At 42.5% G+C, this 14,105-nt stretch overlaps 2 protein-coding genes across 7 annotated transcripts; one reads left to right on the forward strand and one right to left on the reverse strand.

Moving 5' to 3' along the window:
• The first annotated feature begins 717 nt into the window (after positions 1–717).
• Positions 718–9,753, forward strand: pld7 (phospholipase D family, member 7). Of its 6 annotated transcripts, none has more exons than XM_047585250.1 (13): positions 720–1,172; positions 1,892–1,999; positions 3,890–4,490; positions 4,803–4,846; positions 4,943–5,130; positions 5,432–5,612; positions 5,706–5,820; positions 5,914–6,041; positions 6,183–6,386; positions 6,718–6,857; positions 7,629–7,794; positions 7,907–8,006; positions 8,782–9,753. In XM_047585250.1, exons 1-13 carry the CDS (start codon positions 1,053–1,055, stop codon positions 8,982–8,984), a joined length of 2,298 nt encoding a protein of 765 aa, XP_047441206.1. In that variant the 5' UTR covers positions 720–1,052; the 3' UTR covers positions 8,985–9,753. The 6 variants fall into 6 exon arrangements, with proteins under 6 accessions (XP_047441200.1, XP_047441206.1, XP_047441203.1 ...); XM_047585247.1 differs by having other exon boundaries at positions 722–1,172; positions 4,650–4,846; XM_047585244.1 differs by having other exon boundaries at positions 718–1,172; positions 3,890–4,846.
• Positions 9,754–11,080: 1,327 nt separating this feature from the next.
• smim19 (small integral membrane protein 19) lies at positions 11,081–13,985 on the reverse strand. Its single transcript, XM_047585256.1, has 3 exons — positions 13,688–13,985; positions 12,659–12,783; positions 11,081–11,636 (listed from the first exon to the last, which is right to left on the reverse strand). The coding sequence occupies exons 1-3, from the start codon at positions 13,819–13,821 to the stop codon at positions 11,578–11,580; spliced, it is 318 nt and encodes a 105-aa protein (XP_047441212.1). The 5' UTR covers positions 13,822–13,985; the 3' UTR covers positions 11,081–11,577.
• Between the last annotated feature and the right edge of the window lie 120 nt (positions 13,986–14,105).

The following is a 14,105-nucleotide window of genomic DNA, read 5'->3' on the forward strand; positions in this document are numbered from 1 at the left end:
AGAAAATTCTGAGCCAGATGAAGATCCTAGCCTGAGAAGTGGTCAGAAGAAAGCAAAAAATGTGAGCGCAAGACAAAACAATGAAAGTTAGCTTTCTTTCAGAATTACTTTTACCGGGGGAACCAACCGAGCTGACTCTGTTATGCTTGGTGTGTGGTGAACCATGGCTCGAAGCAAACTTAAACACCATCTCCAAATAATAGATGATGGGTACACGATCATTATTTCATTGTGCTTTTTGTGGCATTTTTATTTGGTGGTGTGTCATGGGATTTTTCTAATGTAAAATATAATATGTGTCATGGCTCAAGAAAGGTTGGGAAACACTGTATTATATAACAGATAAACATTGAAGTTGAGGAAGAAATTTACTGCAGTTATTGCAAAATGCAATGTATCTACTATGACATTTATTTATATGGATGTTTATGTAAAATAAATGTTGTTACAAACTGAGGAATAGTTAAAAAGTGGTAGGAATTAAAAAAAGTGCGTACCTCTTCCTACTCTTTTTTTTTTCGAAGAGAAGGGCTGTGTTTCTTTTGATTTATATTTTTTTTGTCCAAATAGTTGTTCGAAATAAAATTGATTCATAAATAAAGAGCCGTTCGATGGGTGAAAGAAACGACTCCATTTGGGGAGAGCCGAGGTAAAAGAGTCGACTCTCAGGAAAGAGCCGTACGTCCCATCATTAAAATGGCGACGGTTTGTTTCCGCATTGTGTGGCCTGCGTAACGTCTGATGGGCGCGGCCACCGTTTGGATTCCAACCGCCAATCAGCGAGTCCAGGAAACCGCGGTCTCTTCAATTCGTTGTTTACTTGTCCATTGAACGCATGATTCAAAACCTCATTAAACGCACGGGTTGTTTATACTGTACATCACCGCGAATCGTGGTTTTAATGTTTTTTTTTATTATTATTATTATTTTTTGGGTTTTGTCTATATCACAGCTCTACATTAGCCGTGGGCCACAGCAGCAGCAGCAGACAAACGTGTCCGTGTTATTGCTGTTTACGTTGTTAGCCTGGTGTCATTAAAACTCCTCCAAAGATGCCGATGCTTCTGCGGTCCCGAAGATCCCTTGCACCCGGCCGGGCCCCCGAGGTGGAGTTACCGGAGCCTGCGAAACGGAGGAGGTCGATGCGCCTGCGGCGGAGAGTCGTGTACGAGGTGGGTATTTTTTTTTTCTTTCCTTTTTTTTTTTGTATTACTCAGACTTTCCGCCTCCTCTTCCTCCACTCCACGGTCGGCCACGTAGCTACACAACTAGCTGCAGCGACATTAGCGGACTACCAAGAGAAATATACTCCAGGAGCTAGGAGTGATCTACAAATTAACTCCAAAAACATTTTTTAAATAGCATTTAAACCTATTTAGTGCACGCTTGAGGTAACCGGGTAGCATAAAGTTAGCTAGTTGGGAGCTAACGGAAATACTGCACCGTGAGCGTGGACCTCAACACAAAAAGTTGTTTATCGGTACCTGGTTACTGCAGCATGGTGAGTTTTTACTAGTCTAATGCTGTTTTATATCAGGGAAATTTAGTCTGGTAGCTTCATCACATAGAATATGTTAACAATAACAGAACAGTAGTGATAATATTAATAAGAATGTCTTATGCTATGGAAAACTCGCTCTTTCTGCACACACATAATTGACTCTTATGCTATTAAGCTAACAATATATGATACTTTAGTCTTATATAATTATAGTCTGAGAGTTTGCTCAAGGTCCTTGTCTCTGCCACCTCTGCTCATCTTTATTTCCCTATTGTATAATTTGGATGGGGAAGATGCGTTGCGGACTGCACACAAGCAGCAGCTTCATGCTTTATTACACTGCGGCTTCACTCTTGTTAACTGTGGTTATTACCGATCCGGTCCTGTCAGGACTCCGATGAGTCAGACTCCGAGAGCGTCCAGAGACCAGCGATGGAGAGACACCTGAGTCCGCCGGCCGAGCTGCAGGAGGAGGCTGCTGGGGATGCAGACTTGACGGTAGGATCTATAATTCACTCTCTCAGACCACAACAAACCCGGCAAAGAAGTGATGCTGTGAGGCGTCGGCAGTGCAGCAGCAGCATGGGATCGATACCAGGAAGTGTTGCCAGGCGAATGCGGAAGTGTCTTAATCTTATTTTGCCTCCTCGCGCAGAACAAATCTGATTAAAATATTAAACCTGCTTGTTTACCAGTGCACAGCAGAACCCAAATGATCCCGAAGATTTGAGTTAAAAGTTAAATTCACATGAAGTAAATATTAATAATTCCCCCAAATAGACTTCGACTTAGCTTTAGATTGACTTGATCCACAAGGGAAATTTCTTGGTAACTTAGTTGCACAAAAGAAACACTTCTGAGGACCACAAGTAAAAAGAAAGATAAAGTAAAATAAAATAAAAAGTGTGACTCAGGCTTTTTTGCATGTTCTCCCTGTGTCTCCATTGATTCCCTCCGGTACTCCAGCTTCCTCCCACCACCCAAAGACATGCTCGTTAGGTTGATTGGTTATTCTAAATTGACTGTAGGTGGGAGTGTGAATGGTTGTTTGTCTCTGTGTTAAGCCTGCGATCGGCTGGCGACCTGTCCAGGGTGTACACCGCCTTTCTATCCCGATGACAACTGGGATAGGCTCCAGCAACTGAAATAAAAATAACACTTTACAAGAATTAGCATATGAAGAAATGTAGTAAAAATAGTTATCGCTGTTTATTGGTTGTATTTCAGCATCAGTTAACACTAAGTTCAACCTATAATTTAAATGTTGTCTTATTGTTTCAGTTTCAAAATCCTGGTCTCACTCAAAATAAGCAAAGCTTTAACATTTTGATTTACACTTTAATCTTTACAATATAAGGCATTTACAGTTTTACACAATATTAATTGCCCAATTAACCAGAATGCACAAATGTAAACAAACTAATCACTCATGACATGGCACCACTGTAACAGTAGTAACATATTTACACTTTTGTACGTGTACTTGTTCCCTAAACCATGTGCTGTTATTTTTAACATTAGCCCCAGAAACTAGTTTATCAACTACATGCTAATTCAGTTTTATTAGACTTAGACAGACTTTAATGATCCATGAGGGAAATAACTCGATAGCTTCGTTGCACATTAAAGTAAACACTCATGAAAACCACAAGATAAGATAAAATAAAAATCAGATAATTCAATTAATTTGCATAGCAGTTAGCAAACTTTACATAGTAAAATACATTCATTCTAGTTCCGTCTGATTCCCCACTCTGCATTTTGTGTCACGGCTTCTTATTGCAACTCAGAGTCTTTATAACCATAGTTAACTCTACCAGTTTTATCCAACAAAAAGCTTAGAACAAAGTTGCTGACACAGAAGTCTCACTCGATTGGCTACTCTGAACCACAAGACCAGTATGACTCATTATGTTATATAAAAAAAAACACAATAGTAAAACTTATATAAAGTCAATTATGAAATGCAATGACACGTCAGTGGATTGATGTGGCAGCTGCAGAAATGTGTCGGTCACCCCCGCTCAGTGTATTTATGAAAATGATTGTGGTTATAACCTGCATCAGAATGTGAAGTTGAATGATGCCGTAGTCGTGGTAACGCCTTTATTAACTATGCTGAGGTGCACCAGAGCTAATTTGAATAGGTGTGACTACTGTAGTCATTTCTCTGTCCGAGAAGTCTCTCAAGGTAATATACAGCATTATTATTTTGTTCTTTTGACAAAAAAAAAAAAAAAAGCAGGATAACTGAATGATTTTAAGCTGGAAGATGTTTGTGTTTGTTGAACTGCTAGCCTCATAGATAGTCAAATGAGTCGTGTGCAGTGTGAGTGGAAATCACGCTTCTAAAACGATTGTTATGGCAAAGGTTTTTGTCTTTCTCAGGATTTGCAAGATTGTAGTGTTGTGCTGGACCGCCTCCAGGTCGAAGACAAGGCTCTAAGCAAAGAACTCGAGGAGAAAGACGACATGAAGCGCAGAAGTGGGAAATCCATCTCCCGAATCCCTACTTTCCACAAACGACCCACCAACGTCGGCCAGACACCGGAGCCGCCCGTCCCCAAGAAAGACAGCCCCGTCCAAGCGGCTCCGCCTCCCGAGAAAGCTGAGAGCGGTGGTGTGGAGGCTCCGAGGCTTAAACCGCTGGAAGCCAGAGAAACCACCCTCCCCCACCCGTCGGTCCACGTCCCCAAACTTGGCTTTGAACCTCCCGCTGTGTTCGGCAGCACAGAACAAGCTGCTGCTGCTGCTGCGGATGACGCCTCCATAATTGCTTCTCCGTGGAGCTGGAGTTTATCCGAGTCTCTGCTGCAGTCCCCTTCTATGACTGCAAGCCCCAGGCCTGCCCTCAGACCGAAGCAAGACAAGAGCAGAACCGCAGAAACTGAAGCTGCAACCACACCAGATGGCCTCCTTCCAAGCGTGGGTTCCCTCGGCCAGAAGCCGCTGGAGGACGCAGCGGAGAAGTGCGGCGCTAGCATTAAAGGTAGGTTTACCCCCACTGCCTCTGGAGACAATGACAAGTCTGCAGAGGCCTTCCCCACAGCTGTAGTCAGCCAGGTGGAAGATATTATGGACGAAGAACCACCGTGGGAGAAGGAGCCCGTGAACGTGGCTGGATTAAAGGGGAGTGTTCCTTCATCAGATGCTGAATCTGAAGCAGATTTGCCGGAAGAGAAATCTGAGGGCAGTGTTTTATGGGACGCTACGGAGATCCGCGAACCACCAATAAACCGGTCAGAGTTTCCAGATGTGGCAGAGAAAACAGCTAATGTTGATGAATCTACTTCCACTGTAGCGCCAGAGAAGCAAGCCGAGGCGAGCTCGAGCAGTCCCACCAAGGTGAGCGACACGTTTCTATTCGTGCTTCGGAATTCAGCGCGGACCGAAGCTCTGTTTGCGAACAAAACTCATTCGTACACGCCCCTTGTGTTACAGGGGTCGGGATGCTGCAGTTTTGCCCTCCTTGTGTTCCTGCCCACCACCCTGCTGCTTCTCGGAGGCTTCGGTCAGCACGTCTGGCACTACGGGCTTCCCACGTCTGTGGCTCAGCTTACGGCTCAGCTCGAGCTGCACTGGCTGGAGGGAGTTGGTTTAGTACCAGAGCCTTGTAGCACAGACTGTCGGTGAGTAGTGTCACCAAGTGTATCTTTGGCGAGGTTAGTCTAGAAGTGTTTGTTATATTCACCTCATCAAAACAAATAATTAACAGCGTTTTGTGGAAATACCTTGTTGGGTGTGGTGTATAAAGTCCTGTTTAGACGTAAGATTCACAATGAGATTAATAGAGTTTTGCGTCAGACAGGTTTAGGTTTAGGGTTTGGTTCAAGCTTGTTGTTGTTGTTGTTGTTGGACAAGCTGTTGTTTTGTTTTGTCTTTCCTTGAATATTTTGAACCATAACTTGAATTCTCCTCTCTGTTATTCAGAGTGCATCTGGTGGAGAGCATCCCCGTCGGCCTCTACGAGTCTTCCCCTCGGCCCAGAAAGAGCATCGCAGACAGCTGGCTGCATCTCCTGCACAATGCCAACAGTTCTGTCCACATCGCGGCTTTCTACTTCACACTGCGGGGCAGCGATTTGGAGTTTGCGGACTCCTCCGACTCTCAGGTCAGGACGGTCTTACGGACACGTCTCACAGTATATATATATTACATCAAGTCCTTATACCCAGAGTTTTCAGACTCTGTTTGTGCTCCTCAGGGAAGAAAGGTCTTTGAGCATCTGAAGCAGCTCGAATCCAAAGGTGTAAAACTCCAAATTGCCGTCAACTCGCCCCAGACCTCGACTCAAGACACGGCGGCGCTGGCTTCTACAGGTGAGGGTGTGTTTGTATTTCAGGAACAAGACGTTGTGGAGTCGCAGGGAATCTATGGATTAATTAATTAATGCCTCGGTCTGTGTTTTGCAGGCGCAGAGGTCAGGGAGGTGGACCTCAAGGCTGTAACTGGAGGCATCGTCCACACCAAGCTGTGGGTGGTTGACCAGAAGCACTTCTACGTGGGCAGTGCTAACATGGACTGGCGCTCTCTGAGCCAGGTACAGACAAAAAACCTTTAAGTCCTTTAATGGAGTGTGCAGGTTTTAAACACCTAGAAATAGACATGTGAGCCGTGCTGCTTCCAGGACACAATTAAAACCCTCTGCCGTGCGCCTGCTCTCTTCTCTTTATGACCCAAGGTGAAGGAGGTGGGTCTGTCAGTGGAGAACTGCAGCTGCCTGGCTCAGGACGCCGATCGGATATTCGGCGTGTACTGGAGCCTCAGTGGTTCGAACAACGGCTCCCTCCCACCGTACTGGCCTGCTCGACTCTCCGCCCTGTCCAGCTCCGAGAACCCCCTGCGTCTGAAGTTCAACGGCGTCCCCGCTCGGGTCTACCTTTCCGTAAGTTCGACCCTGACTCGGTCTCCTTCCTTCAGGAGGAATGTTTTAGAAATGGGCTTTTGTAATAAGGTTTTTTTTTTTTTTAGAATTGATCACTATGCACTATAAAGACAGCGTATAGATAATCATAATGAGTACTTAATGTCAACTTAATTGACAAAGATGTATGACATTCATTCTCAACAAGCGCTTAACCTTTGATTAAGAAAACGTAATTGAAAAATATTTCTGTTGCCTTTCCTTAGACCGAGTAGTAATATACTGAATATATACAGTATATGTGAGAGGCTCCTCTTCCTCTTACACTCATCTTGTATCTCGTCTCCTGCAGAGCGCCCCTCCTCAGATCTCAGCCCGCGGCCGCTCCGACGACCTCTCCACCATCTTGTCCGTCATCAACGACGCCCAGAAGTTCGTTTACATCTCCGTCATGGACTACCTTCCGACGTCTGAGTTCACAGAGCCGCTCAGGTAGACTCCTCTCGCAAAGATCCACCTACAGTATATTTACGGGAGAGTCATTTAATGTGAAGTGTCTGACTGCATGAACGCTCAAAGTCAGTTACACATCACGTTAGATCCAGGTTATTACAGCTGTTGTGGCTCTGTAAGATCATCAGTTGCTACGTTTCCATTACCTCTAGAAAATGCACAAAACCTAAATATCGCAATAAAAACTGGTAATGGAACATTTAGAAAAACCTCTAAAACACTTTTACGCTCTCATGAGGTGGTTTTTCAGACGCATCGATGTAAAAGTTTTCCTCAAAAGTGCAATAGAAACACTTTTTTTTTGCATTTCCCCGTCACCGGAGATGACGCAGAGGGTCATGTGACCAGTTCATTTGACGTCCATCTTCCTCAAAGTGTAGTCTCGCGTGACGACAATGTAAGAGAATTATGGGATAACGCAATACGAGACTTTATCAGAGGTACAGCTCATTCAAAAAACTCCTTTCAATAGAAACACATACAAAGTACTTTAATGAAATTTCAAAAATATCCCTTTTATTTTACGAAAAACTGTAATGGAAACGCAGCTATTGAAACTGCTGCGACATGTGGCTGATAAACTTCTCAAATTAACATAAATAGTCAGCTTGGATGTTCTTAGCGTTCATAGTAACAATGTGTTGAGAGTGAGGATTAAACTATGTATCAGTGAAAATACAGAAAAAAAAAGTCCTCTGCTTCTTATCTGCTTACGAGACATTTAGACAGTAACGGTTGTTGTGCTCTCAGGTTGTGGCCGGCCATCGACTCGGTCCTTCGTTCTGCAGCGTGCACCAGGGGGGTGCAGGTCAGGCTGATGGTCAGCTGCTGGCAGCACTCGCCCGCCTCCATGTTCGTCTTCCTGCAGTCCCTGCAGGTCCTCAACAGACACCCTCTGAAATGTGACATTGACGTGGTACGTTGGGAGCTTTTGTTTCTTTGGCGGCTTGAAACACATTTAACGCACTGATGCGATGTTGCCTTTTTTTTTTATTTATTTATTTTTTTTTTATTGTTGCTCCGTTTAGAAAGTCTTTACGGTGCCTTCGACAGCAGAGCAGATGAAGATCCCTTTTGCACGGGTCAACCACGCCAAGTACATGGTTACAGACAGAGTGGTCTATATAGGTAAGCTGCACTTCATGAACTGATTTATCCATTTAAATATCTCCCTGCCACCATTGGTATTTACCAGTAATTTGGCATATTATATTAATTAATTAATTACACTTTTAAAATGAAAATAAAAAGACAGACAGAAAGAAAAATGCCAGTTTACTTTCAAGTGGTTGATTTAACCTCCTGAGACCTGAGGTTTTACTTGGTATGCATTTTTAATTTCTCCATTTCTCTTGGTGTTGGATTAGTAGAACCTAAAAACTATGAAAACCCGGAAGTAGTTTTTGGAAAAAAATTGTGTCCTCATGTGTGCACACAAGGATTATTTTACTCAGTATTATGATAAAGTCACCAATATGTAACAAAATAGAAAACTATTAATTTTCATGTCTGAATGTTGCTGTGTACAAGCAGAATTTGAAATAATGAAGTCCCAATGTCCTCAATCGAGTACATGCTAATTAGCAAAGTTATAGCTTCTTACTATTAGAATTTGTGTCATATTAAACTAGAAAAGTTAATAAGCATAAATATCTTACACTATCATGTATTTACACCAGTATCTAGTTATGAAGATAAAACTTTAAATGAAGCAGAATAAGCTGCGACGAACCTAAAACTTAACGTCCCCATATGAGGACGAAGGGTCTCAGGAGGTTACATTAAGAACAGTTTCCTTTCTTGCAGAAAAATGCATCTACAGCAAAATTTAAGCAACACGTGTGTCTGTGACCATGACTAGAAACGTCACCGCGTCTCGTTCTTGTGGTGTTTCCGTTCCCAGGGACGTCCAACTGGTCAGAGAACTACTTCACCCAGACGGCCGGCGTGGGCTTGGTGGTGAACCAGACGGGCTCCGCGGTGGAACAGGGCCAGCAGACTCTGCAGAACCAAGCGGAGGACCTCTTCCTCAGAGACTGGAGGTCCACGTACGCCAGCACTCTCCCCGTGGACGACGCGGACGTCTGTCCTCACAGACCACACTAAAGTTTAGCCTCTCAATAAAGCGCGCTGCATTGTAGATGAGCGTCTCGCTACTTCCCGTCACTTGAACTTAATTTGACCGATGTGGAACCAGCTTGCACTTATATCGCTGTTAATGACCAGCTGCCTTTTTTTCTGTATATAATTGCATTTTCATATTATTTTTATACTCTTTGCTGCCCTATACACATAGGTCAAGGTGCAGGGGAACTCGCTTTGTACAATTTATTTCATGCCTGGAGCATTTTGTATATTTTCCTCCGAAAATGTAGAAGCTTTAAAAGGCTCCTGCGGGAAGTAAGACCCTTCCAAGGTTGTGCTCACACCATGGCTATGTTTACACTGCTGAAGCTATCAGCTGCTAATGATTGTATGATTGTGTGTAATTAAACTACTTGATCTCATGTCGGTCCTGCAGGACCCACTTGCCGCTGTCAGCTGTCTCGTAGGGTTTGAATGTGTACGACTGAACAAACGCGCAAACTCGCTTGGTTAAAGGTTTTGTTTGGATTTGAAAGAAACATTCCCCGTCTGCTTTTAGATTTACTGTATCGTCTGTTACTGTATCATTCCCGTCGCTGATCCTTCACCGGGATTATCTGTTTGTTGTGTGTATGGGACCCTCCTCCTGTCGTCAGCGGACGCGTTGTGTCATGTTAAACTGTTGCACTGTTGAGAAAAAAAACACCTCCTCCCTGTCGATGGACCAAGAATCATTCATCTCTTACAAACTGAGCAGTTCACGTGCCAATAAAACCTGCTCCCTACCTGGTGACGTCTGAGAGCTTCTTGGGTACTAACTGTTCACTCTCTCATAACGCATATAATAATAGTAATGATTTGAGTCCTGAACTGAATCACGTTATTTTGTTATGCACCGATCAGCCGTAACATCACAACCGCTCCTCTAATACTGTCTCGGTCACGCTATTCCCACTCAAACAGCCCTGACCCGTTGAGGCGTGGACTCCGCTAGACTTGTGGGCGGTTGTGCTGTGGTATCTGGCACCAAGGCGTTAGCAGCAGATATTTTACATCTTGCGAGTCGCGAGGTGTGGCCTCCGTGCTTTTTCCAGCTCGTTCCCACAGATGTTGGCCTGGATTCAAATCCGGAAGAGCTCGGAGGCCGACCGCTTCATACGAAAGGATGCACATGGTCTTCCAACGGCGCTTCCATGTGAAAGCGAGAGGCAGACCCAAGCAGAACGTTCCCCCGCTTTGTGTCTTTTCCTGCACTGACTCGGGTTGTTTGAATCCTCCCCTTTGTCTTATTTCCTGCTTCTAATACAACAAACTTTGGAGAACAAAAGGTTTCTCTTGCTGCATGATGTGTCCCCAGATAATCACCGTCATAATGTTATGGCTGATCATCGTGTAAGCAAGAATATAGACTCGTCTTCGCATTATTTGATCAATGAATGATTAGTTTTGCTCTTAAAGTGTCTCCCACAGTGTTAATAGGGTCCAATTCGTTCCACCGTGTTCACAGAAATATTTACAAATTTACAATAATTTAAAAAGAGTGGGTCAAACGAATCCAGACGTAACGTGAACTACCTAAATTCAACAGTTTTCTTAAAATATGTTGTTACTTCATTTAATCGTACATAAATTTGTGCATATAATGCCACGTCTCAACAATTTATATTCAGTGTTTATGAAGTACAGACTGCTGCTATAAGTCACTAAATCCACGTTATTATGTTAATTTAAAGATGGGACTGATACAAAACGCCAGTGCTGTAATATACTGTATAAATAGTTGGGATAGCATCATAATTATGGGTTTTCTATTAAGATGTGTTGAAGTGTAACGAAAAAAACTTTCTGAAGGTGTGATTCACCAACATTTAATTTGCACAATAATCAATTAGTGGAATTTATTTACAATAATTCAAATACAGATCTCTGAACCCATGCTATTTTTTTTTTTTTACTTTGAGATCAATGCTTAAATTGTGACATCTACTCTAATGAGCATGTTAAACTGATATTGTGACGTATGGTATAGTCAAAATGTTGTGAAAATTATGTAGAGACAAACATAAAATAAAAAAACAATAAATAAAATGAAAAAAACAGCCGACATGACGCACAGATAAATCTACATCTAGTGTGTCTTTATTGTCACATTTGAGAATTATTACTTTACTGATCACTTATCTACACATATCTAATAAACAAATACAAAATAAATGGAACAAAAACTTGTCTAGAGCTTATGTTGAAGTTGAAGGATCTTGTTCCATGTGCAAAAAACTCTTCCAGGGAGACATTTTTTTTTTTTATTCTCCTCGTGCCCCGATTAAAATACTCGTGCTGCAGATACAGGACATTTCACAGCAAACGTCACTGCAGGCCTGCAGGATGCTACACTCCTCAAAACGCCCCACGCTAAAATCCATCCAGCTGTATGTTCTCCACGTATAACAGATGAGATAAAGTGAGAAGGCAAACACAAACAGAAACAGCAAAGATGGGGGAGGGGGGCTGTGTCTTTTCCACAAAGTCTGACTGCGACAGTCGTCCGATTCGTTCTCCATTCATGTGCAGGGAGAGTTTTCTCTGACAGGAAGGGCTCGATGTCCTCCTGTTCTCATTCCATGGACAGCTGCACGCTGTCCGCCTGTCCCTGCTGCTGGTCAAACTTCCTGGCTAGAAGGGGAGAACGTGAAAGTGTTTAAACGAGTGTTAAACCCAAAAATAAAAATGTGCCTTTAATTAAACCTGAGTAAGAAAAAGAGGAAAGTCTCAATTAATGTGTGAAGCTTAGTTTCATGTAGTGGTCACTCAGAAAAGGTCACTGAATCTGACTTATTGTACAATAGAAATGAGTGTTACTGAATTTATTTCCAAGTTACAATCTATAATTATAATGTCTTTTTAGGAACATGTGCATGTACCAGTTAAATGTTTGGACACACCCTTTTCCTCCATTGTTATTGTTTTCTACACTGTCTCTTTAGTCAACTAATAAATGGAGCAAACAAAACAAAAGGGATTGACAAAAAATGTATTTGCTTTGTCATCTGAGCCTTTCTCTGACATTTTGTGAGTTGCTCTAGTAAAACACAGTAAAACAACGCAATGAAAGAGCAGCTAACTAATACATAACCCCATGATTACAAACTCTAGCAAGAGATACATCTGCACTGTTAGTTGCTCTTAAATGAGCATCAATCAGAAGCTAATGAACGATTACGATCTATGGGTTAGGTGTTAAACTTGAAGATTAAAATTTAAATTCTTGATAGATAAGTGCTGCACATTTTAAGAGAGTGAAAGCCGAGACCTTGACTATTTATTGGCTAATTACATCGATGTGAAAATGTGTTTCCTGGTTTCTTATTTCTTTGCATGTTTGTAAATATTTTTAAATGGTTTTCATTAAAAACTGCATTCTGCATTTACTTGTGTTATCTTTGCTTGATGATCCGAATCATTACAGTGCGACAAACATGCAAAGAAATAAGAAATCAGGAATTCTAAATGAATACATTTTAAAACTAATGTATTTGTATTCAGAGATCTTGCTTTATTATTAATAGTATGGCACTCGTGTTCCTCCATGCGTTAACTCGCATATCATATCTCTGCATATGGTATGAGAGTTACTGCGACTGCAATAATGAATAAATGATAAAATGTTGTTGCTCTGCATCTGCTCTGGTCCTCACCGATGGAGTACATCTCCAGCTGCTGCCTCAGGCGCACCTTCTGCAGGCTGTCGTAGAAGTTGGGCTCGGGGCTGTTGCCCACGGTGGGAGGCAGAGCGAAGATGCGCATGATCTTCCTCTTGTTTCTAAAGCGAATAGACAGACAGACGGACAGACATCGTCATCAGCTTTGACTGGAATATATTAGATGTGGATGCGTCAGAAGAAAAGCGCGCATGACCTTGTTCAGCTGGGTGTGACGTGTCAATAAAGGCAATAAAGAAGCTACTTCCAGGAAACATTCAGAAACTGTTTTTGTTGTTGTTGTTGTTTTAAAAAGAGGGCGGTTAGAACTTAATTTAAAACATCTTCATGCCCTCACAACATTAAAAACATTTGTGGAGTGAAGTTATGGAACAGACTGATGAGGAGGGGGCTAAAGTACGGAAGCCCTAAGCGGCCATGCGTTCAAATATTAACATATTTTCTCCGTTTCCCCGTGATAACGAGGTAATTTCCTCTGTTTTCTCAAGATCTCGAGTTATTTAGCTCATTATCTCGGGAAGTTAAGCTTTGCAACAAACAAAGTTTTGTGCTCTAATATTTGCTATATAACGGTAGATTGTATTGAACAGGTTTCTTGTAACTCGAGATCTCGAGAAAACAGAGGAAATTAACTCGTTGTAACGGGAAACCGGAGGAAATTATATTGTATGTGAATATGAATGCATGAATTAATGCATGTTCATACTAAAGCAATGTCCAAGCATGAGTCAGTTTAAGCTGCGGTACAAATACATGGTGGTCACCAGGTGTAGGGATGAAGCGAGGTCTGAATATGTCTAAATATACACGTTTATATGAAAAATGGAAAAGAAAATTCATAAGGGGTGGGATTAAATAAGCTTCTTCCTTCTCGTTTTCGAAAATGGAAGGCTGTGTTACGTTGTTTGCTTTTTTTTTCGTGTAATAACCGGAGACACGGCTCTGACCGAACCACAGTCCCGTGTGGTCCAAATGTTTACAGTGTTTAGTTTAGTGAGTCCTTACTTCCTGGCGTATATGAGCAGGCCGAAGCTGACCAGGATGACCAGCAGGTAAACATTGGTGGCCTCGTTCCAGGCTTCGTGCACCGAGTAGTCGATGGAGTCAGGCTCGTTCCCGAGGACCCCGTGAGCCCCCATCGAGAAATAAACAAACAAACAACACAAGTAAACTAATCAACAAGCTGCGCGGAGAAACGCGTGAAGTATGAAGACAAATGCTATCACATTTGCGTACACTATTGACTGCGACTGAGCTGCCTTGTAAACATTAGTGCGTCACTTCCGCGTTTTTCTTCTTCTTCTGTCTCCTTTGATTTATTTGTTCTTCTTCGTGTGGTTTTTCCGCTCTTCCGCCTCCTCGGCCCAGAGCCTGAACTTCAGCATGAACGAAGTAACGAATATGAGATATGATTTAAATATGA

Source organism: Mugil cephalus, chromosome 5, assembly GCF_022458985.1.
Source record: "Mugil cephalus isolate CIBA_MC_2020 chromosome 5, CIBA_Mcephalus_1.1, whole genome shotgun sequence".
Classification (NCBI taxonomy): Eukaryota; Metazoa; Chordata; class Actinopteri; order Mugiliformes; family Mugilidae; genus Mugil; species Mugil cephalus.